The sequence below is a fragment of the Danio aesculapii genome, chromosome 14, assembly GCF_903798145.1.
Source record: "Danio aesculapii chromosome 14, fDanAes4.1, whole genome shotgun sequence".
Classification (NCBI taxonomy): Eukaryota; Metazoa; Chordata; class Actinopteri; order Cypriniformes; family Danionidae; genus Danio; species Danio aesculapii.
The window spans coordinates 23673673-23698048 of record NC_079448.1 but is presented as its reverse complement, the minus strand read 5'-3'; the positions used below and the strand labels follow the sequence as shown (position 1 = coordinate 23698048).

The 24376-nt window shown below is 34.4% G+C and overlaps 1 protein-coding gene across 2 annotated transcripts in view; it reads right to left on the bottom strand.

The window, feature by feature from the left end:
- The window catches only part of ankrd13d (ankyrin repeat domain 13 family, member D), a 35397-nt gene extending 11021 nt beyond the window's left edge, over window positions 1–24376 (bottom strand). For both annotated transcript variants that reach the window (XM_056472817.1, XM_056472818.1), the window contains exons 1-12: window positions 23532–24376; window positions 23308–23443; window positions 16108–16232; window positions 14329–14374; window positions 14045–14188; window positions 10120–10309; window positions 9979–10045; window positions 9801–9882; window positions 5640–5701; window positions 3434–3564; window positions 3182–3339; window positions 775–888 (exon numbers count right to left, since the gene is read on the bottom strand). In XM_056472817.1, the coding sequence (XP_056328792.1) occupies window positions 775–888; window positions 3182–3339; window positions 3434–3564; window positions 5640–5701; window positions 9801–9882; window positions 9979–10045; window positions 10120–10309; window positions 14045–14188; window positions 14329–14374; window positions 16108–16232; window positions 23308–23443; window positions 23532–23615 (1339 nt within the window). In that variant the 5' untranslated portion in view covers window positions 23616–24376. The remainder of the gene's footprint in view (window positions 1–774; window positions 889–3181; window positions 3340–3433; window positions 3565–5639; window positions 5702–9800; window positions 9883–9978; window positions 10046–10119; window positions 10310–14044; window positions 14189–14328; window positions 14375–16107; window positions 16233–23307; window positions 23444–23531) is intronic.

The following is a 24376-nucleotide window of genomic DNA, read 5'->3' as shown; positions in this document are numbered from 1 at the left end:
AATTTAGTCATAAGTCATGTAAGTCAAGCTTGCATCAGCTGTTCGTGATGTGTACCGATCCGGTTCAGACATCTGTCACAGCGGTCTTTTTAAATCTAACAGCCGGTCTCACTTCAGCTTTTTGCTGCTTGCCAATTTTACACTGCCTCCTCTATCCCCAACTCCTTATAGATCATTTCTGATATCTGTTCATAGTATTAGCCAACTATATGGTAATCTGCCTTATGTCTTTGACATTTACTTGAATTCATAACTAATATAAACTGCTTATGAACGCATTTGGGTTCTATTACCCCATGGGGGGTTTACTTGCTGCTGCTCCCTCATGGTGTCCATCCATGCAGAGTTTTTCCCAGAACAGAACAATCCTGATAACACTAACTGCATGCTTAATACATCTATATATATTCATACTTATGATGAAGGTGAACCTGACTGAGATAATGGAAATAAATGAAAGTGTTTATTGAAAAATATTATATTGTTCTTCAGTTTCCATGTAGTTTCCTCAAACATCACAATTAATAAAAGGAGGCCTTATTATTGGCTATTTTGTGATTCTTCGATTGCTTTGTAGTTTTTGTTTGGAGAACTGTTCAAAAAATGAAGATTTTTACATATCCAAAATCCATTCAGCTTATAATACTACAACAATGAGTGTGTATAAAAGTATCAAAAGTATAAGACCCTCATCTGTTTGTAAAGGTGTGCATGCAGTAAGCGAAAGTAGAAATCGAGCTTTACAGGAAGAAGAAGTTCAGATGATATTCATACCAGCCTCTGTGGCTCCTTGTGGAGATTGTACAGTAACAGAACTGACGGGTTCATCGCAGCCACAAAGATTGCTGAACGTCACTCGAGCGTTCAACACATGGAAGAGGGGGATTTCTAAGAGAAAGAAAAAGCACTTAAGTCAACCAAACTGACATTCAAAACATTTTCTTATTAAAACAGGATATTCTGTTCAAAAATATTTTGGAATATTTTCTATTTTTTTCTTTAATATGTAATTATTTTTTGAACAAATATGTACATTTTTTTTTTGTTTAAATCCTCCAACTTTTTTCCCTACCACAAAATAAAACATAAATTGTGTCTCATATATACTTTATAAAAATTCTCAGCTTTTCAGAAAATTTTCTTAATACTGCTTAAACGGATTATATCTTATAATTTTGAGTGAATATATCTTGCACAGTTTGTTTTTCTTGTTTCTGTCACAGAATTGAAACAAACTAAAAGCTGCTACTTTTAAATACTTATATACTTCAATTCTGTTTCATGTTTTGTTGCTGTTTTGTTCCACCATGGTAAAAATATATATTTTTAAAAGACTTCAGAACTGTAATTTAATAACAATTTTAGTTTTTACCTACAACTTTTTTCTCTGTCAAAAAACAACATTTAAAAAGTAATTGTGACCTTTTATTTTACTTTTTTATATCTAAGTTTACCTAGGTTTAACTCTGAGTGTCTTGCAATATAGTTTTTTGATCCTGTCAAAAGAACATTTTAAAATGACTTAACTCCGAATATAAATCTTAAAATTCAGACTTTTTTCGTTTACATCTCAGCTTTCTGTACTGCCCCAAAATAAAAAGTAAAGTATGTAGTATCAATGTTTGAAAGGATTTTTTGTTTTAGATATTTTATTTGATAATTTTTTACTTTTTTTTTCAGAACTGCAAGTATTTCATCTTACATCGTTTCGAGTGCCCATCTTGCAATTCTGTGTTCATCAAATAACAAAAAAAAAAAAATGCAGAACTGTAAAAATGTTAATAATTTTCTCAGGCTGCAAGATCACAGCTCATTTTTATGTTGCGTTTCTGCCACTGAATAAAAAATAAAAGAAAGTAATTGTGTCTGAATTTTCTCACCCTTCAGTTGTTCCTAACCTGGGCTGTTTTTAAAAACCATCGTTAGCCAACTAAGGTTGCAAGTTCCAAATGACAATTGCGCTCCCTTCATAGTGCACTTTGAAATCATTTATGCCATTTTCAACACAACCGTTGCTCATGACGAAAGCTATAGGTGACCCATGGAGAGCAGAATCTACATTACGTCTCCAAAGCTTGTGAAAACAAAAATACATAGGTTAGGGTAACGGCTTAAAATTATAGTGGCCTAGGTTATTTATTAAGAAATGTATATGTACTGACTTAGGCCTATATAATAGAACATTTCTGCAGTGGTTTGAATGTGTCAACCTTGTAAAAGTTGGCATAAAAATTAAAAAAGACTACATAAATATATATCTATAAATAAGGTCGATAAATATTGGGACATCAACACAATTCTTACAATTTTGGCTCTATACACCAACACAATGGATTTAGAATGAAACAAACAAAATGTGCTTTACAGTAACTGCAGACTATTGGCTTTAATTTGTGGGCATTTACATCCAAATTAGGTGAACGCTGTAGGAATTACAACAATTTGCATATGTGCCTCCCACTTGTTAAGGGACCAAAAGTAATTGGACAGAATAATAGTCATAAATCAAACTTTCACTTTTTAATACTTGGTTGCAAATCCTTTGCAGTCAATTACAGCGTGAAGTCTGAAATGCATAGACATCACCAGACGCTGGGTTTCATTTTCATTTTTTTTGTTTCATTTTACATCCATTGTGATGGTGTATAGAGCCAAAAATGTTTGAATTGTGTTGATGTCCCACTATTTATAGACCTGACTGTATATATATCCTTATAAGTAGGATATTGTATTTTTTATGTCTTAATAAATAGCATACTATAAATTAAAACCATTAACGTAATGATTTATATATGATATTAGAATATGTGTTAGCTTTTTTTTAAGTGGTGTTAAGTTTTAGAATAGAATATGGAATATTCTCAATAATATTTGTAAATGGAACACAGGCCCTACATGTACATATATTTAATTAATATGGAAAACGAGTGCTTGTTTTTATCAAAACTAATATTGGATTTTTTTTAAATGAGTGTGTAATACAATTTGCACAAAAAGGCTATGGTAATTTTCTCTAAGGAATTTGTTGCTCCATCCCATTTAGAGCATCATTATGGGCGTTTTACGTTATAACTAACATGATTTAAATGATGGATCTGGACAGAGAAACTACTTGAGGGGGAGTACTTTTTTTTTTTTTTTTCATTTTTGTCTGAAGTCTCATTGTGGAAGATCTGATCACCTATCTTCACAGGAAATCCAGGTGGCAGACGGAGAGTGATGAAGTCTCTCAGTTTGGCGAAGTGGGCATTAGAAATGGCCATGAGGTCAATGATGGGCGTCACCTGCTCCGCCAGAGAGAGAGGGTGAGCTTCACTCAACCATAAAGTGGCCTTAAACCTTAAAGAGAAACAACAGACAGATGACATACTCTTTACTTCTGCACAGACACGGCTCAAATCAATGATCTTCAGAGCTGTTATACAAACTGTACTTCTGCACTTTGCTGGTCAGTTCAATAGGCCGGCCGATATCTCTGCCGTTTAGGTTAAACTCTGCATCGAAGTACTCCTCTGCTGTGATTGCTGTTGGATTATGAGGACTCGCGCACTGAGAAACCTGACTCTACAAAAACAACACACACAATACAGAATACAATGACTGTATGATTTGATTTATTTTTATTTTTTTAAGTATCTAAGGCTGCACATAGTAAAACAATGATATTATTACAAATTACAATTTTAAATAACCGTGATATTTAAAATATATTTCATTCCGAATTTTTGGGTTAATTTAAAGGCATTGTTCACCTAAAATTAAAACAATCAATCAATCAATCAATCAATCAATCAATCAATCAATCTATCTATCTATCTATCTATCTATCTATCTATCTATCTATCTATCTATCTATCTATCTATCTATCTATCTATCTATCTATCTATCTATCTATCTATCTATCTATCTATCTATCTATCTATCTATCTATCTATCTATCTATCTATCTATCTATCTATGGTTACTGGTTTTGAAACTTATTATGTGTTATACAGAAAAAAAAGAAAGTAAAACAGGCTGGTGACAAACGAAGGGAGAGAGGATGATGACAACTTTCATTTTTGCCTGAACTATCCCTTTAATGTGACATTGATGAATAAAAGCATTCATTTATTTATTTATTTTTTGTCTTCTTAGACTAACCCCAGGCTTCTGAACAGTAATTTATGTTTCTATGATTTTTTGAATGATTAATTATTCTAATAATTTGTATTTATTCATTCATTCATTTTCTTTTTGGCTTAGTCCCTTTATTAATCTGTTGTCGCCACAGTGGATTCCCTGCCAGCCGCAACCCATCACTGGGAAACATCCATTCACGCTCATTTACATACATACACTATCGACAATTTAGCTTACGCAATTCACCTGTACTGCATGTCTTTGAACTTGTGGGGGAAACCGGAGCACCTGGAGGAAACCCACGTGAACGCGGGGAGAACATGCAAACTCCACACAGAAAAGCCAACTGATCCAGCCGAGGCTCGAACCAGCGACCTTCTTGCTGTGAGTCGACAGCTCTTCCTACTGCGCCATAAGTCACCCAATTTGTATTTATACTTTTTATTATTACTTTGGTAATTTATTTCGTAAATATTTTAAAAATATGTAATAATTGTTATTAATTTAATATACAGACACACACATAGAGTTGAAGGCAAAATTATTATTATTAGCCTCCTTTTGAAAATCCTGTTTAACAGAGGAGATTGTTTTTTAGCACATTTCTAAACACAACAGTTTTAATAACTCATTTCTAATAACTTATTTCTTCTTCTTTGCCATGGGGACAATACATAATATTTTACTAGTTATTTAAATCATTAGTATTCAGCTTTTAATGTCATTTAAATGCTTGACTAGGTTAATTAGATGTTTTTTAAAAGCTAAAAAATTAGGTTAGGTTAAGTTACTTTATTTATAGCTGAAAGTAGATTTGGTTGGTAGTCAAGATTTTTCATTTCATAAAATTGCCACATAAAAAACTCACAAAGTGACAACAACAAATGGACATAAAGACAAAACATAAACATACAAAACACTCTCTTCCAAAAAATAAATAAATAAAACAATAAAGAATAAATAAATAACCTCTTCAAGTGTCCAGCCCCTCCCCCCTCTAATAAATAATATTTAAAACAAATCTATAAAATCTAAAATACACAAGTCACAGAAGCACCTCCGCTTTAGTATATGCCTTATTTAAATGTCTAATGGCTGCTGGTATGAAACGATTTTTGTATTGTTTAGTTCTACAGCTTAATACTAAAAACCTGCGACCAGAAGGCTGGAGCTGAAATTCTAAGTGACACTGCTCATCCCCTACACTCAGAGTTTCAGCTCCATCCTTCTGGTCGCAGGTTTTAAGTATCAATTAAATGGGATAATGATATTGACATTAGGGTTACAAATTATTATGTTTTTCCAACTAAACTAAAAGAAATAGGACATACCGCAGAGGGAAAATATAATAGGAAATACTGTGAAAGAATTCCTTAATCTGCTAAACATCATATGAGAGATATAAAAAAAACACTTTCACAGAATGGCTAATCATTTTGTTCCCGACTATATATATATAGTCAAGAACAAAATGATTATATATCATATATATATATATATATGTGCTGTGACTGACCCCAGTACTGGAGATGTGTTGCTCAGCAATACCCAGAAACGACTGTAAAGGAGTTCTAGACCCTGAAAACACAAGAGAAGAGGTAAAGTGTGTTGTAGGTGACAGTAAAAACATGGAAATACATTACAGAAACACTCTCATACTGTATATATATAAACTGGCTCCACTTTATTTTAGACGTCTTTAATAACTATATACTTACATTCAAAACGAGGGTACAGTGTACTTGTTGTATTTATGTTGTTCTGCTAAACTTATATTTTGCTCTTTAAGCATTGAAACCTTTAAAGTTTTAGGTCACACCAAAAACTAAAATTCTGTCTCTTCACCATCACGTCACTCCAAACTGATTTTCATTCATATAAATGAAGCCTAAAAGATTTCTGCTCACATAAAGTCAACTTAAAGAAAAATTTATTTTTTGCTGACGGATTTTGCAGGACTTGATATTTAAAGTGTTCCAGGATATAAGAACCTTACGAAAAAAACTTAAGAGGAGAGTGATTATTAGCAATTAACATTAACAAAACCTGCATGCGGTATGGTCCTTTCATGCTCCTATGCGGAAGTGAAAGTATTTAGTCAATAGAGACTTATTTTGAGATTTTTAGCACACAAATAGCATTACCGTTGCTTCATACAGTTGAAATTAAACCACTGGAGTCACATGGATTACTTTATATTTGTAGGACCTTTCAGTGAACACAGTTTCATCAAAAGGCCAGAAATCTTTCAGGTTGTGTTAAAATACCTTTGTTTTATTTTCTGAGGATGAATGAAAATCTTATGGGAATCGTTTCAGCCAAGTGGCAACATCCCGCTCTCCCTTGTGAAGCCAATCCTGAAGTAACTGAAACTGCAATTCATCGACTCATTTTTGGGGGTTTGCTCCATTAACTCTAGATGTTCACTGACTGCAATGCTAAATTGGCCAATATTGAAGCTGATAAAAAACATGTTTACAGCCTGGTACAAAAGATGGTTTTAGTGCAAATAGCTTATATTACCCTTCATGACAACTGTGAGGGGATGAATTTTTTTATAACTCATCCGTTTTGTTTATATTAAGTTATATTAAGTTTGCATAATTAAGGGCGTGGTCACTTGAGTGACAGCTAAGTCTCGCTGGTTGCAGTTACTTCACCTCAGCTGATTCCGGCTGATTAGCCGCTGAACTCGGCATATACATCGTATTTTTGTGTTGTTTTTTGTGGCTTTACACAGTCAGCTGCCTTTTGGAATTATTTCTTACAATTATCAGATGATATGGCATGCTGTGTGCACTTAATTGTACTCACAAACCATTCACGTGGCCTCCATTTCCCAGGTGAGTAAAGTTATATACTTATATACCATATCTATAAATGTATTTGTTTTACTTAAGATAATTTATCCTTTATTTTTTTCTTTAGACCTGTAATGCACTCCAGAATCTGACAGATTGATTAGCTGTAGGCTATAAAACAGTCGTCTGAAACATTGTCATACAGTGTTATGTGTAATTCATGTTTTCCTCCTGTAGAAAAACATCATAAGAACAATGCTTAGTGGCTCAACGTATTACAACAGTGTTTTTAAAAGACTAAACATTTGATTGATATAGTGCACAACCAAGCACATGTGGTCAGAACACAAACCAATCACAGGTAATGAAGTGTCAATCGTTTCCTCCAAAGAAAAGCCTGTCTAAGGAAAATGTTAGCAGGCATCTGTAGCTCCACTAACGCTCCGCCTCTTTGTCCTTTTTGGTATTCCCCGGTCGGTGCAGTAACATGCTAACAAAATGGCTACAATTGGCCACACCTACTTGTAGTTGCATTTCTTCAGAAACCTATGGGCGACGTCACGAATACTACGTCATACGATCATGGATAATACATATCTTTTACAGTCTATGGTTTCAGCATTGATATTGTAATGTGATCATTCACAATAGACACATCACGACTATACGCAATGTTGAGTCTGGCTTATAATTGATAATTTCGCAAGAGATTTTTGAGGCCTGTGACTGTGTGAGGGTTTTAAAGCTTAGCCTGCTGGTTTATCCATTTACACACATTTTTACCATCACATGATTTGTTATAACAAAATCACATGATTTTTTTGAACGTCCATACTGGAATTTGTTCGGTAAAAGTGTTTCCGCTGTAGTTTATGCGCATCTTTTCTTATCATATATCACATATTCAAAATGAGCATAAAATAGGTGGATGGAAACGTAGCAATTGACTTCCATTATTTATGTTTTTAATATGAATGGCAATGGCTGCTTTTTACCAACATTTTTCAGAATAACCTTTTCTGAATATCTTCATCTGTGTTTAACAGAAGGAAGAAACTCAAACAGGTTTGAGAAAAGAGGGGTAATTGACCGAATAATATTATCATATAGATGTGTAACCATAATAACAATAATAATAACAATAATAACAACAACAACAACAAATATTAATAAAAACAACAACAATAATAATAGTAATAATAATAATAATAATAATAATAACAAATAATAAAAATAACAACAACAACAACAACAACAACAACAACAACAACAACAATAATAATAGTAATAGTTATAATAATAATAATAATAATAACAATAATAATAATAATAATAATAATAACAACAATAACAATAACAACAATAACAACAACTCCCCTTCAGGGTGTCGTGGAGGGGAGAGGTGTCCAACCTACAGCATCTAAACACTGGGGTACCTCAGGGCTCTGTTCTTGGGCCACTTCTCTTCTCTATCTACACGGCATCTTTAGGAACAGTCATCCAGAAACATGGTTTTTCCTACCACTGCTATGCTGATGACACCCAGATATACCTCTCTTTTCACCCTGATGATCCCTCGCTCGCATTTCAGCCTGCCTGTCAGACATTTCACACTGGATGAAAGATCATCATCTTCAGCTTAACCTCACGAAAACGGAAATGCTTGAAGTTTCTGCCAACCCGACTCTTCACCATAACTTTTCAATCCAGATGGATGGAGCAACCATCACTGCATCCAAAATGGTAAAAAGCCTTGCGTAACGATTGATGACCAACTGAACTTCTCTGACCACATTTCTAGAACTGCTCGATCTTGCAGATTCACACTGTATAACATCAGAAAGGTCCGACCCTTCCTATCAGAACATACAGCTCAACTCATTGTTCAAGCTCTTGTTCTCTCCAAACTGGACTATTGCAACTCTCTGCTAGCCGGGCTACCAGCTAGTTCTATCAAACCTCTTCAGCTGCTTCAGAACGCAGTGGCACGAGTGGTCTATGATGAACCCAAAAGAGCACATGTCACTCCGCTACTCACCCGTTTGCACTGGCTGCCAGTTGCTGCCTGCATCAAATTCAAAGCTCTGATGTTTGCTTACAAAGCGACCTCTGGCTTTGCTCCTTCGTATCTGCTCTCACTTCTGCAGATATATGTGCCCTCCAGAAACTTGCGGTCTGTAAATGAACGTCGCGTCGTTGTTCCATCCCGAAGAGGGAAGAAATCACTTTCCCGAACTCTCACATTCAATCTGCCCAGTTGGTGGAATGAACTCCCTAACTACATCAGAACAGCAGAGTCACTTGCTGTCTTCAAGAAACGACTAAAAACGCAACTGTTTAGTCTCCACTTTCCTTCCTAATCTGCAACTGCCTCTCTGGCTATACCACTAACTATGCTCTCTCTCTCTCTCTCTCAAAAAAAAAAAAAAAAAATAAAAATTTTTTACTAATGCTTAGCTTCTTAGACTTTACACACCTGAAACTTGTCTATAGCACTTGTTCACTGCTGCTCTTATAGTTGTGTAAATTGCTTCCTTGTCCTCATTTGTAAGTCGCTTTGGATAAAAGCATCTGCTAAATGACTAAATGTAAATGTAAATGCAATAATAATAATAATAATGGTAATAGTTATAATAATAATAACAATAATAATAACAATAACAACAAATAAACAATAATAACAATTAAACAATAATAATAATAATAATAATAATAATAATAATAATAACAACAACAACAACAACAACAACAACAACAACAATAAAAAAAATAATAATAACAACAACAATAATAATAGTAATAGTAATAACAACAACAACAACAACAACAATAATAATAATAAAAATAATAATAATAATAATAATGTGTTTATGTACCTTTACTTCTAGACTTGTCCTGATCAGAAAGATGTTCAGTCCTAGAACGGGTCACTAACTCCACATTACTAGCACTGTAAACCTACAATTAAACATAAAAACTGTTACTAAAGCCCCTATTGCACAGGTTTCTTAGATGCCTCTTGAAGAGCTTTTTTAAAAACAGAAGCAGTTCCACCTTTGCTTCATATCCGCTGACAACCTCTGTCTTCTCTGAGCGCCATCCCCAAATCCCAGACTTATTTCTAGAGACAGAAGAGGGAATTAGAAGTGTGCTTGCATTCAGACTGAGAGTAATTAATGTACGCTGGTCCCGTACCTCTCGAAGGCGATGTTGCGTGTGTTCAGATGAGTGGACACTATCGGAGAGGTCAGTCTCTGAGCTGTGTTTTCTTGTGAGGGCAACATGGCGGCGAGCAGAGATGGAGCGTCACGTGGAGAAAGAGACAGTGGCTCCGTATAAACCACCTGCTTCTCGTGGTCCACCTCCATCACCATTGCTCCACTCTCTGCAAAACATACAGCACACTTTATTTGACTCAACTCTGCTTGTGAGTCCAGACTTTTTTGGATGTGATTAGTTACAAAGTAATTCATTTACATTTCTGCTAAAAAACTAAAGTAGGGGATTACTTTTAATTTTTAGGTCATCTAATTGTTGTTACTTATATTATACTAGCCTTAAATTCATTAATCTTCCTTCGGCCTACTCCTTATTTATCAGGGGTCACCACAGTGGAATGAACCGCCAACTATTCCAGCATATGTTTTACAGAGCGGATGCCCTTCCAGCCGTAACCCAGTACTGGGAAACACCCATACACTCTCACATTCACACACACACTCAAACACTACAGCCAATTTGGCTTACCCAATTCACCTGTATCTCATGTCTTTGGACTGTGGGGGAACTGGAGCACCCAGAGGAAACCCACATGAACACAGGGAGAACATGCAAACTCCGCACAGAAATGCAAACTGACCCAGCTGGGACTCGAACTAGCGGCCGAAAAAAAATATGTGAGGAATTTGTTCACAACTATATATATATTATGATTTCAGAGAAGCAGAGTAATTGTAAATGTATGCTCTTGTTATTCAGATATTTTGAATATTAACTAAATTTTTCAACTAAAGAAGGTTTTATTTGTCCAACAACTGAACATGCTTAGGAAACAATGCAATTTAAAGTTATGCCAAAATATGATGTGTAAGAAATATGATACCATTACTTCAGTTATTTGTGTTTTGATATATTGTTTATATTTCAATTGTTAATTTTCAAAAACAAAATTAAAAAGCCTTGTTTGACTCAAATTTAAAGAATTAAGAGTTTGGTTTATATTGTTTATAAATTGAGATTTATGTGGATTAGCATTTAGTTAAGTAATTCAATAACCTATTGAGTAACTAAGTTTCTTTTCAGACAAAGTAATTAGAAAAGTGATTAATTACTATTTTGAATTAACTTATCACTGGGATAGATTTACCAAACGGGGCAATTCCAAAACAGCACTGAGAGACAAAGAAATTTGTTCTTTAATTTGGGCATTGGCAGTAAATCACCCACACACGGATGTAACATCTCATTTACACTACCTGACAAAAGTCTTGTCGCATATTCAAGTTTTAGGAACAACAAATAATAACTTGACTTCTAGTTGATCATTTGGCATCACAAGTGGCTAATATGAAAGGCAAAGGCCTCTAGATTACGCTTATTTTACCAAAATAAAATATGATCATGCCTTGATTTTTAATTATTTAATTAAGACAGTAAGGTCTTGTCACTTAATAAAAATAATGTACAGTATAGAATATTAAATCATGGTGGAGTAAAAAAATAATTAATATTGTGTATGACTCCCATTAGCTTGGACGACTGCATCCATACATCTCTGCAATGACTCAAATAACTTATAAATAAAGTCATCTGGAATGGCAAAGAAAGCGTTCTTGCAGGACTCCCAGAGTTTGTCAAGATTCACTGAATTCATCTTACACCCAGACATGAATGCATTTTTATGTTTACTTTCAGCACAGGTGTCAAACTCAGTTCCTGGAGAGCCGCAGCTCTGCACAGTTTAGTTTGAACCCTAATTAAACACACCTGACTAATTGACAGTTTTGTTTAAACCCTACAGGTAAGTGTGTTGAAGCAGGGTTGGAATTAAACTGTGCAGGGTTGCGGCCCTCCAGCAGCTGTGTTTGAAACCTGGTATTACGTGACTCACCCTAGTTGTTTGTTCAAAGTCATCTTTTAAATCCTAATGCAAACTAAAAACAACATATTTGGCAAACAATTTGTGTCAGCATCAATAGCCTTGTGGTTATATGCTAGTTTGACTCCCTACTTGTGGTCTTTTACCGATTCTTCCCCCCTCTTTCTGCTCCCAATGCTTTCCTGTCTCCACTACACTGTCTTATAAAATTAAAGGTTAAGAATGTAATGGAGTCCCACACCAAACATTTGTTTTTAATTTTGGTCTATCTGGCAAAGAAATGTATACTTTTATTGTGGTCATCTCAGGTACCCTCCTTTAAAAAGTGGTTGTCCCAAGTGTGTGCGTTATTTCCACTTGAGAAACTCACCTATGATATACATCAAAAGTCAGATGACTTCTGGCAGCTATGGACACCTTTTTGGCATTACATCAATCATTTCTCCTGATTTTCTATTCTATGGTATATATTTTTTGCTCCTAGCTTGACTGTATTACCATGTTAACCTGTTTGTATATTTCCCCCTTTTACTATTTTTTACTTCTACTGTATGACCGAGATTGTACTTGTATGAGCTGATGTATCAAAATAACAGACGACTAATAAAAAAAAATAATAAAAATTTTAAAATAAAAGGTTAAAACCCCTAAAAATAATTATTAAAATAAATAAATAAATTTGTGCGGAAAACATTCCTCTACCTAATACCACACACTCTCTAAAGTGTCACCTCCTGGCAACAACCACTGCTGCAATTTCCACTGCTACATTTAAGACATGCTGCATTATTTAATGCCTAAAAAGGCAAATACCTGTAATTTGAGATGTGCTTTCACATTAAATTATTCTTTTAGATACTCTCCTTCAATAAAACTTTTAGTCAGAATACCTGCTTACTTGTTTTAATGCCAAAAAGCTGCCATAGTCTTTCCTTTACTATTCTGATATATATATATATTTATATATATATATATATATATATATATATATATATATATATATATATATATATATATATATATATATATATATATATATATATATATATATATATATATATATATATATATATATATATATATATATACACATACATATATATATATACAGTATATATATATATATATATATCTGATAAAAAATTAGGTTGCATATGCTTAAGAGCAGTTTCAAATGTTGGTATTGATTTGTTTTGTGATAACATTCAGAATTCTGACGCCTGTAAGATTATAAAAAGGGCTAACAGCTTCGTAATGACTGAATTAGCGTGTGTCACATAAATATACAAATTTGTATAATTACATGGTTATGTTACGACAAGGGTTTAATAAGAAGGTGATTTTTCAATTAAATTCAATTCACCTTTATTTGTATAGCGCTTTTACAATGTAGATTTTGTCAAAGAAGCTTCACATAGAAGATTATAGTAAATTTATGAGGACAGTGCCCCATGTTCCCATTTTTTTCAAAAGGCTTAGAAATTATACAGAATTAGGATTATTTGCGAAAGTAAAAGTGCATAAAGTTTCCTATAAGGGGTAGGGTTAGGTGTATTGGTGCAGGGCTAATGAAAATATAGTTTTATAAGCATTACGGTCATGGAATATCCTCACAATTTACAAAAACAAACATGTGTGTGTGTGTGTGTGTGTTTGTAATCAGGAAGACTTGTATTTGGCTTATTCAGTACAACCCCATCTATGAATAAGTGGAATACTGCAATGAAAGATTAATGGATAGATATTTTATGCATCTCAGATTTCCACCCAGCATTTTCTTTTGCAGTTTTTAATCACTTTTTATTCATAAAACTAAGTTTATAATCACTTTTATCAGTTGTTGTGCTCTATTGGATAGTTGTTGTTAGCTATTGGTGGATATCATGTAGTAACAAACTGTTCTCACCAGCAGTAAATACATCAAAATGAAAATATGATTTAAAATGAAGGACTTAAAACAAATGTGCATGTACACATTTATAATATATACTTCAATATTTAATTTAGACTTTAACGACTCACCTCCACCTTTAAAGATGTAGCTGCGCCTGCCCTTTAGCCAAGTCATGTGCTCAAAGCCCAGTAAAGTGGTGTCGACCCTCAAACATGAACCGCTTTTCCAGACCCGATAAACATCGCTTGGACAAACTTTTGACACTAGAGGAACTGAGCAGTCAGACAGAATAACAACTGACTGTCAGGAGCAATCAATCACAGGAGCTGTCCATCTCTGTGGTGCTGAAACGGTCAAACCTGCAAACCATATCAAGTCCTTCTTAACAGTTCTTAATAGCTCTTGAACTTACCCCAGCTAGTAAATTCCCATTTCATCTCCACATAGAAGTCACGTGCCTGCAAATAAAAGACAACACTTTTGAAATGCTTTCTTGGAGAAGATGGCCTTTTTAACCAAAACTGCACCTGATTTTTGACCAAAACAAATAACTTTCAAAATAGTTTCAAAGCAGCTTGATGAAAAACTATATAGATGAAGCTTTTAGCATTATTAAGGCATTATTATAGTCGCATTTAGAAGACCAGTTGGTGTGGGTGATGGGGTTGCGGACGAAAGTGAAGAGTGGGGAGGCAGTGGTGGAGGCGGTTGTAACTCTGAGGGCTCCAAAATAGTGTAGGCCCTTAGAATAGTCCTAACATTACCCCCCTAGTGGCACCCCTGGGTGATAGCCATAGTTGATAATAACAAATAATCATATCAGATTACAAACAACCCAAGGAGTTGTTTAGCACGTGTGCATCGCTGCTGTGATGTTTACACATGTAATATTTTTCCTGAGGCGATTTAAGCCAAAATACACAATGACACTATCAATCATATCTACAAGGATAAGGAATATAGCTACTGAGTTGTTAACGCACAGCAATACCACATGAAGAAAGAACGCACATTGAAAGAATAAACAATGTGAGAAAGCTCTGTTATAGTGCACCGGACAAGTCTAAACATGTTCGACCCACCAATGTGCTAGGCAGGCGGTTCTGTACAATTACGTAATCTATCGGCTTAAAGATATCGGCCTAATTTTAATGTGAACAGATAACGATAGGGTTGATAATATATCGTGGACTCCACGGTATAGCATATGTGGGGTTTCCAAACTTCAAAACATATTCAGTAAAATATGAATTATTAGATATAAAGATTTTAATATATTTTAACCATGATGTACAGAAGACACAAACTAAAATGTTATCCAGAGTAACAAGAGTTTATATTCCAAAGATCTTGTCATATTCAGAACAACAATCTTTGATGACATTTTAAAATTCACCTCTAAAATACCATTAATTGTTAAACGAAATATTAAATCTATACGTAAATTGCCTAAGTTTTACCCGTTTGACAACATAATAATTTAATCAGTTAAAATATAATAAAAATGCACATGATCACTGTAAATAATTCTTGCTGCCTTAAATTTTCAATTCAAACTGACTAAAAATATTAAGATAAAGTGCGTTTACCTTAAAAAAAGTTGTTTAAACCTGATCAAATTCATTTAAAAAATACGTTAAAGTAACTTAAAACATTAGTCAGCATTTTATAGTGTAAATATAGCAATAAGTATAGCTCAGAATAAAGAAATACATCTTATGCTAAATGAGGATGGAAAATTCTTTCACCCATATTTTGAAATGTTCTTTTCACAAATGCTGATTAAAACATTAGACTTTATTGTTGCATTTAATACACTTTTTACATATAAAATCACTCATCTCTGCATACATGATTTACTATGTAGTATATACTATATCATGTAAATATGATGGTCAATTAGGATGTCCAATAAACCCAACTATTAATTAATATATCACTGGGAATTATATTGGTTACATTTTGGATGCTATAACCATCAAGCACTCGGGTCTTGCAATATAGTACACTGCTTAGCACATGTATACTCCAAGCACACTGTACATATCGAAGTAAGGTTACATATACTTAAGAGCAGTTGAAAAATGTATTGATTTGTTATGTGGTAACAATGAAAACGATGAAGCCTGTTATAAAAGGGCTGATGGCTTCATTTAATGATTGAATTAATAAGTGTCTGTGTAAGGGTCACCTGTCTCAGTTTGCTCAGTAGCTCAGGAATACCAGCCAGTCTCTCTGTGGCTCTTCTGAAGTCTCTGTACTGAAGGACCAGCTGCACCAGTTCAGGGTCTCCAGTGCTCACGGCCTCCTGTAAAACTATGCACATAATACCATTCACAATGAATGCGAAGCAGAAGCTGGAGAAGCAGAAAATGTTATGGTGACCATATTATGCCATTTTAAAATGGTTCTTTTTGTACTAGAGGTCTCCCACCATACATGCATTCAAGATCAAAATACAATGAAGTGATTGGTCTACACCAGTGTTTTCCAACCCTATTCTTGAAGGCACACCGATAGTAAACATATTCAACCTATTCCTAATCAAACGCCCCTGAATCCACTCATCAGAACATTAGAAAAGACTCCAAAACCTGAAATGAATAAGTCAGACAAGGGAGACATCTAAAATATGTACTGTTGGTGTGCCTCCAGGAGCAGGGTTGTGAGACACTGTAAAAAAATTGAGACACACTGTAAAAAAATAAAAAACAAAAAAATTAGGGTCCACACAACTATATTGTGTTGGGAGAACATGGAGGAATTAAGTTAGCTTATTAGTTTTACAAATTGAAGTGGATTGAACATAAAACAATTAAGTTGTGGCCGCTGGAAAAAAAACTTAATCATGTTGTTTCAGCTTATTATAAATAAGTAGTTTGAACAAACATCAAACAATTTTTGAGTTTTTTGATTTTGCATACATCGTGTGTTAAAAAATTAAATGCACCATTTATGATATTTAAATTTCAGCTCTGATGGTTTCCTCAGCACTTGAATGGAATAACTGGAATATAAACAATAAAAGTGTCATTAATTTGACTGTGTCAGTTTAAACCTGAGTCAAGCATTGCATTGCAGTGCATGCAAAGTGGATTCTGCTCTCACAACACAGAAAACTGTCTTTCACAAGTCAAAACCACAATCCAGAACTAGCTGATGAAGACCACAGACATATTATGCAAATTCTGTCCAAATGTGTGCAGGTTTGCACAGAAAGTAAGACTGGAATTTCAGGAGTATGATTTGTTTCTTTCTTTTGAAAGTTAAAATCTCTTTTTAATATATTCAGCATTTATTGAAGTATGAATTTTCATAGACCTTTTCACAGCTATATTACATACCATATGAAGAGATGGGATGTTTTCAGTATTGTAATTAACCCTCTATTGCACGCATTATGATAAATATATATAAAAAATATTTGACTGTTTTTCTTGTCTTAGATTGACTTAACTTAAAGTGCTGTAAAAACATTTTTAAGGTACTTTATGATATGTTGCCATATGGCAACAACGTCCAACAGTGGATCTAACTTGGAAATTTCAAATCTAGAACTTTCCTTACATTTAATCATTTTGTTGTTTGAAATGATTTAATTGGTGTTGCAGTATTATAAGCTTTAACACTGGACTCATAAATGACACCTTATACACACTTTGCAACAACTGAAATTCCAACAGCTTTCATTTATTCCATTATTTTTAGCTGAATATTATTGAAATCAAACATAATATTGTATTATCATGTATACAACATACAGTGAATATAAATATTTTTTCCAGTAAATATTATAACAAATAAATAGCACATCTAATATATCCAGATGCATCAGAATAATGTAGCTACAAGCTAACAATATTTATATACTATACTACAGTATATACTATACTACACCTGTATTATCTGCCTCTGAGCTAACTTACATGAACTGTCTCCATCACTATTCTCAACAACTGTTCAATCTGCGTCATTCTCATGGTCACTAAAACCCCACTCAGCCTCACTTTCATCAACAGGAAGAGCCAGTTCTGTCCTTTTCTTCTTTCACTTACCATAGAACATGGTGGCGCTCGATAATACACTGTTCCCTGTATTTATATCTAATCAAAAGTATTGCCATTAAAATTAAATTTTATCCATAATCTAAATTTCATTACCTTATGACTTATCAGCATTATATAACTCATATCATTCATGTTGTTATTATGTTGAAAACTTGATTTGAAGTAGTAAAATATATTGTATACACGCTCAAAAAATGATTTTGCTGCTTGTTTAAACTACTTATTTAAAATAAGCTGAATCAACACAATTCTTCAGTATTTTAGGGGGGAAAATTTAATTTTTTTATGCTCAATTGACTTAAATTTGTAAAAAAAAAAAAAAACAATTATTTTTGTTTTGTATAGTTTGTTGTGACAATTTAAGAGTTAGGCTTAATCACAAATCACAATTTGTGTTGGAACATTTTATTTTGACATTTTATGTCAGTTAATGCCAATTTTTACTTGAAATTACCACTGAAAAAGAACTGTAAAAGCCACCAATAACAACCAAATGCAAAACTGTAGAGCTAGACTATCGCAGGAGTTGGAGGACAGCGGTCTCAGACCAGAAGTTATAGTGGAGATTATATCACCATACATCATAATAACATGAACTCTTCAGTAAAGATAAGGGGATAGTTTACCAAAAATTATCATTCTGTCATCATTTACTCTTCCTCAACTAAATTTAAACCTGTTGGAATTTCACAAAGACAGAAATTACTGAAGGATGTTGGGAAAAATAGCCAATTACTTCTATTGTGTGTTTTGTTCCTAATATAGATGTCAATGGCAGTTTTTTTTGCAGAGCTGCTGCCCTGAAACTGCTGTATAACGTATAACACTGCGGTTCTGTGTTTGGGAATTTGCACAGTCTGGCACACACCCAAAACCCCCTCACTCAGCATGCACTCCTTTATTCAGTTCTCTTCAGCTTTACTGCACTTTAAATGTCAAACACACACAGAATGATGTCAAAATGCCAGTCATGGCAAATATTCACATAAACGCAGTCAATTAGGTCTCAAGTGAACATAAGCTTCTGGGTGAAGAATCAAATAATAGACTGAATAAATGTACATACTGCTTTTATCTTTCATTTAAAAAAAAAATAAAGAGAAATGAACAGAATTTTATTTATTACACCTGTATTTCAATTAAATACATTAGACAAGCAAGTATTACTTATTCATAATACAAATACTTTAAATAAATTGAAAATATTTAATGCAACACTTAATTACTGTGGCAGATTTTTGTAATTTTGTTGATTCCCTACCTGTTATTATTTTCTATCATTTTTCCTCATGAAAACAACAACTTAAAAGTCGCACTTCATATATATTTCAAATATACACTCACTGGCCACTTTATTAGGTACACCTTACTAATACCAGGTTGGACCCCCTTTTGCTTTCAGAACTACCTTAATGCTTTTTGGCATAGATTCAACAAGGTACTGGAAATATTGCTCAAGATATGGTCCATATTGACATGATAGCGTCACGCAGTTGTTGCAGATTTGTCAGCTGCACATCCATGATGCGAATCTCCCGTTCCACCACATCCCAAGAGTGCTCTATTGGATTGAGAACTGGTGACTTTTGAGGCCATTTGAGTGAAGTGAACCCATTGTCATGTTCAAGAAACCAGTCTGAGATGATTCACGCTTTATGACATGGCATGTTATCCTGCTGGAAGTAGCCATCAGAAGATGGGTACACTGAGGTCATAAAGGGATGGACATGGTCAGCAACAATACTCAGGTAGGCTGTGGCGTTGACATGATGCTCAATTGGTACTAATGGGCACAAAATTGTGCCAAGAAAATATCCCCCACAATGTTACACCACCACCACCAGCCTGAACCATTGATAAGGCAGGATGAATCCAAGCTTTCCTGTTGTTGACGCCAAATTCTGACCCTACCATCCGAATGACGCAGCAGAAACCGAGACTCATCAGACCAGACAACATTTTTCCAATCTTCTATTGTCCAATTTTGGTGAACCTGTGTGAATTGCAGCCTCAGTTTCCTGTTCCTAGCTCAAAGGAGTGGCAGCTGGTGTGGTCTACTGCTGCTGTAGCCCATCCGCTTCAATAATCAACATGTTGTGCATTCAGAGATGCTCTCTGTATACCTCAGTTTTAATGAGTGGTTATTTGAGTTACGGTTGCCTTTCTATCAGCTCGAACCAGTCTGGCTATTCTCCTCTGGTATCCAGCATCAACAAGGCATTTGCACCCACAGAACTGCCGCTCACTGGATATTTTCTCTTTTTCGGACCATTCTCTGTAAACCCTAGAGATGGTTGTGCGTGACATTCCCAGTAGATCAGCAGTTTCTGAAATACTCAGACCAGCCCGTCTGGCACCAACAACCATGCCAACTTCAAAGTGACTTAAATCACCTTTCTTTCCCATTCTGATGGTCAGTTTGACCTGCAGCAGATTGTCTTGACCATGTCTGCATGCCTAAATGCACTGAGTCGCTGTCAAGTGATTTGCTGACTAGAAATTTGCATTAACGAGAAGTTGGACAGGTATACGTAATAAAGTGGCGTATATACTTTACTTTGGAATAAAGTAAAATATATTCCAAAATACAGGCCTACCACAGTAGCAGTGTTTACATTCACCCAAATTAGGTAGTACGTTAATGCCTTCCAGAAAAAGGACCGTTCACTTAGATTGTCTAATTCGAAAAGTTGACATGCCCAAGCTTTTAATCCATTGGATATGATGCCTTCTTGAGCAACAGTAAATTATGTTTTAAGACTGTTTATCCCTTCAAGGAACACTGTGGAAAACTGATGTTGTTAAATATGATATGCAGAGGGAAAACAAGACTTTTGTTTGGTCCATGTAACTTTTCTCTCTGGAAGGCCCTTTGTGTCATGCACCTTAGCATTTTCATAAACTTTTAGAAGAATTTAAGTTAACTAACTTGAGTAATCTAATGAAATTACATTCTATAACACTAATTACACTATTAATTAATATATTAATTTATAATTAATTAACATTTTATATTAATATATAAAAAGTACCTATTATAATTTGAAGTCACCTTTCCAACACTTTACAACTTAATTTGTATTCCACATAAAAAAGTTAAGTTGATCCCCAAGAATACACACATATGTAAGAGGTAGGGCTGCAAAATATTGGAAAAATCTAGCACTGTGATTATTATATATTATAGTATGTATTTTGCGATATATATATATATATATATATATATATATATATGTATATGTATATATATATATATATATATATATATATGTATATATATGTATATATATATATATATATATATATATATATATATATATATATATATATATATATATATATATATATATATATATATATATATATATATATATAGCGATATGAATACAATTTCACCAGACAACTTAATATGTGGATTTGGGAAGAATTTATACCAGAATTGATATTATTTTAGACCAATTGGGATGATTCTGCAGTGGGGGTGCATCTCCTATAAACTTTTTGGGGTCCCCCGACACATTTTCGTTGTGGTCTGTGCTATTTGCATTACATTTCTGTATTTGCATGTGTTGTGAGTATTTTCATGCATAACAATCTACAAATACAATCAAGATACAATTCAATTCAATTCAAAAAGTGTTTTAGCGTTTCCCGAGTCTAACAGTATTCAAGTACAGTAACTGAAAGATAAAAATAAAAACAATTCAATAAAATTAATTACTGTTAAAGTCACAAATGGCATAATTTTTTATACCTGAAAGCTTTCAAGGTCATTATACCATTACAGGCACCAAAAACACATGCAAATGATGAATTATAACACAAACTCAGCATTGCATATCCTGCAATGTGACCATTGCGAATTATCACATTGCAATATCGATGCTGAAATGATTTATTATGCAGTTCTAGCAAGAGGTAATCAATGAATTGGATCTGATAAAGGATTTTAAATGCACGATGTAGAACCAAAGAAGTCATCTGTGGTCGTTTGCCAAGTTATCCAGAAGTTAAAACATTTTTGACTGAGTTTTTGTCTGTTATGACATGATAGATCTCCCAGACCCCACATTGAATCAGTTACAGGCAGACAGCAATGGAGCGCACGAGAGAGAGAGAGATTGATTGCATATGTAAATGACACAGGTATATCGAATAGCTCATAGTAACACGTAGGGCTGCAAAATATATCATTTCAGCATGTATATCATAATGTGATAATTCGCAATAGTCACAACGCGAATATACGCAATGTTGGGTCAAAATTATAATTTATCATTTCAAGTGTTTATTGAGGCCTGTGACCCTGTGAGGATTTTAAAAGCATTTAGGCTTAAAAAAAATTTACCATTTGTAACTTAAAAATTAAACAAATTAAAGAATAATAATAATAATGATTCATTTTATTTAATTGTTTGTACATTTAATTACTCAATTAATGTATATCTGAATACAGTTCAACTCCTCAGAAGTCAATAAAACACTATTTAATTTGTATCTTTTTCTTTATTGATTTTTATCTATGCTTGTAGATTCCTGCAAATGCACTGCCTTACAGAATATTCATAATACATTTTTGCAAATTGTTTAACTTTATTATTTTTAAATAGTCAACTAATCTAGTGAAATTGTATTCATATTGCAATAAATATTGCATAATAAAAAAAAAATTGCAATGTTTTTATAATATTTAAAAAAATATTTTTATAATATCGTGCAACCATAGTAGTATGTGTTAGCTACCTTTTCGCAAATATTTTTGAGCATATTTTGCGAGTTGGTTATCAACATTTCTGATGATCAGTTTCCTAGAGCTTACACAGATTAATAAAGGCTCCGGCGCCTTTATTATACCACATACACACTCTGGCTCTCAATTCATTTGTGCTGCCTTCTTGAAAGGAAAACCAATTCCTAAGTTACAGGCTGTTTGTGTTAGTTAAAGAGATAGTTTGCCATAAGAAAATAAATAAATAAAAATGAATTAACAATGAAGAAAATAATGAAAAGTACACCACAAGAAAAAAAATCACTACCGATTCTCAACATGCTTTAAAATGGGGGTGGGGGGGGGGGTTATATTTTTTCCCATAAACCAAGTGTGAGTAAATGATTTTCAAAGTATGTAAGTAACTAAAGTAATCTACCCAATTACGTTACACGTTACTTTTTAAAGCAACGTTAGTTTGTTATCTGTATAGAACACATTTCAAAACATTCCCACCCCTGATTACATGTCCAAAGTTTGTGTGTGGTAAAGCCACATGCTTTTGTAAATGCAAGAGTAAACAATTGGTGGGTGTGTGTGAGAGATGTTGGAGTACCTGTCCAGCCCTGTGTGTTGCTGTGTGTGGGATCTGCGTTGTGTCTGAGCAGGACGCGCGTGGACTCCAGGTGCCCGAGACACACTGACAGCTCGAGCGCCGAGCGGCCGCGCGGATCGAGCCGCTCCATGTCATGCTGGAACACATGCACACACACAACCACCTAATACAGACAAAAGTAAACGATTTAACACAACAAACAGCCAAAACTATACACACCACACCTGCTTTTTCTGAAGCTCTCGGTCCAGTTCCAGATATTGATTGTTCCAGACCAGATAATGTAAAGGAAACGCCTCTTCAGCCATTTCTGCTATTCTGTGTTAAAACCGTTTAGATTGTGTGTCAAGGGATGAAGTTTAAAATTTAGGTCGGTTTTTATGAAATGTTTGTTTGGGCAGCGGCCACCTTTGCATCTACACAAACAAATCCACGAGCGTTTATTTACGGACCGTTCATTTCATTTGACAAGACGTGTCGTTTAATCTGCTCAGCGAATTCATTCCCTCGGGACTCCAGATGTCTCGTTTACACTCTTTACCGGCCTGATCAGTGCGGTGTTTGGCTGTAAATCCCTCCGTTTCCTGAAAATATCCACTGACAGTCAAACCAACAGCTGCTTAGCTAGCGAAGCTAACTTAAGTCCAAAATAACTGCAGGTCTTTATAAAAAAAAATCTCTCCAACGCTAAAACGATTGTAAATGTATAAGTAAAACTGAGAAGCGTTCAATTAAATGAAGTAAAACCGAGAGCAGAGATGACATGGAGGTTTATTTGCGGTAAAGCATCCTTGAGTTAGCAGATAGCTTCCCATCATCACCATCCTCCTCATCTCAGGCTAGTGCTGCTGGAGTCCGCTGACACATGATGTTCTCACTGTAGTCTGATGGAGGAAAGCGCTTATTCCCATTGTATTCCGACAGGGCTGCGGGGATCTGGTGGGGAAATGCAGATGTAACCCCGGCGCCGAAAGCAAACGGAGGCCTAATTTCCATCCATGTCCATGTGAAAAGCGCATCGGATGCAGGCTTGGCTGTGCGGATTCCCCCCTCACGCGCATTCAGTATG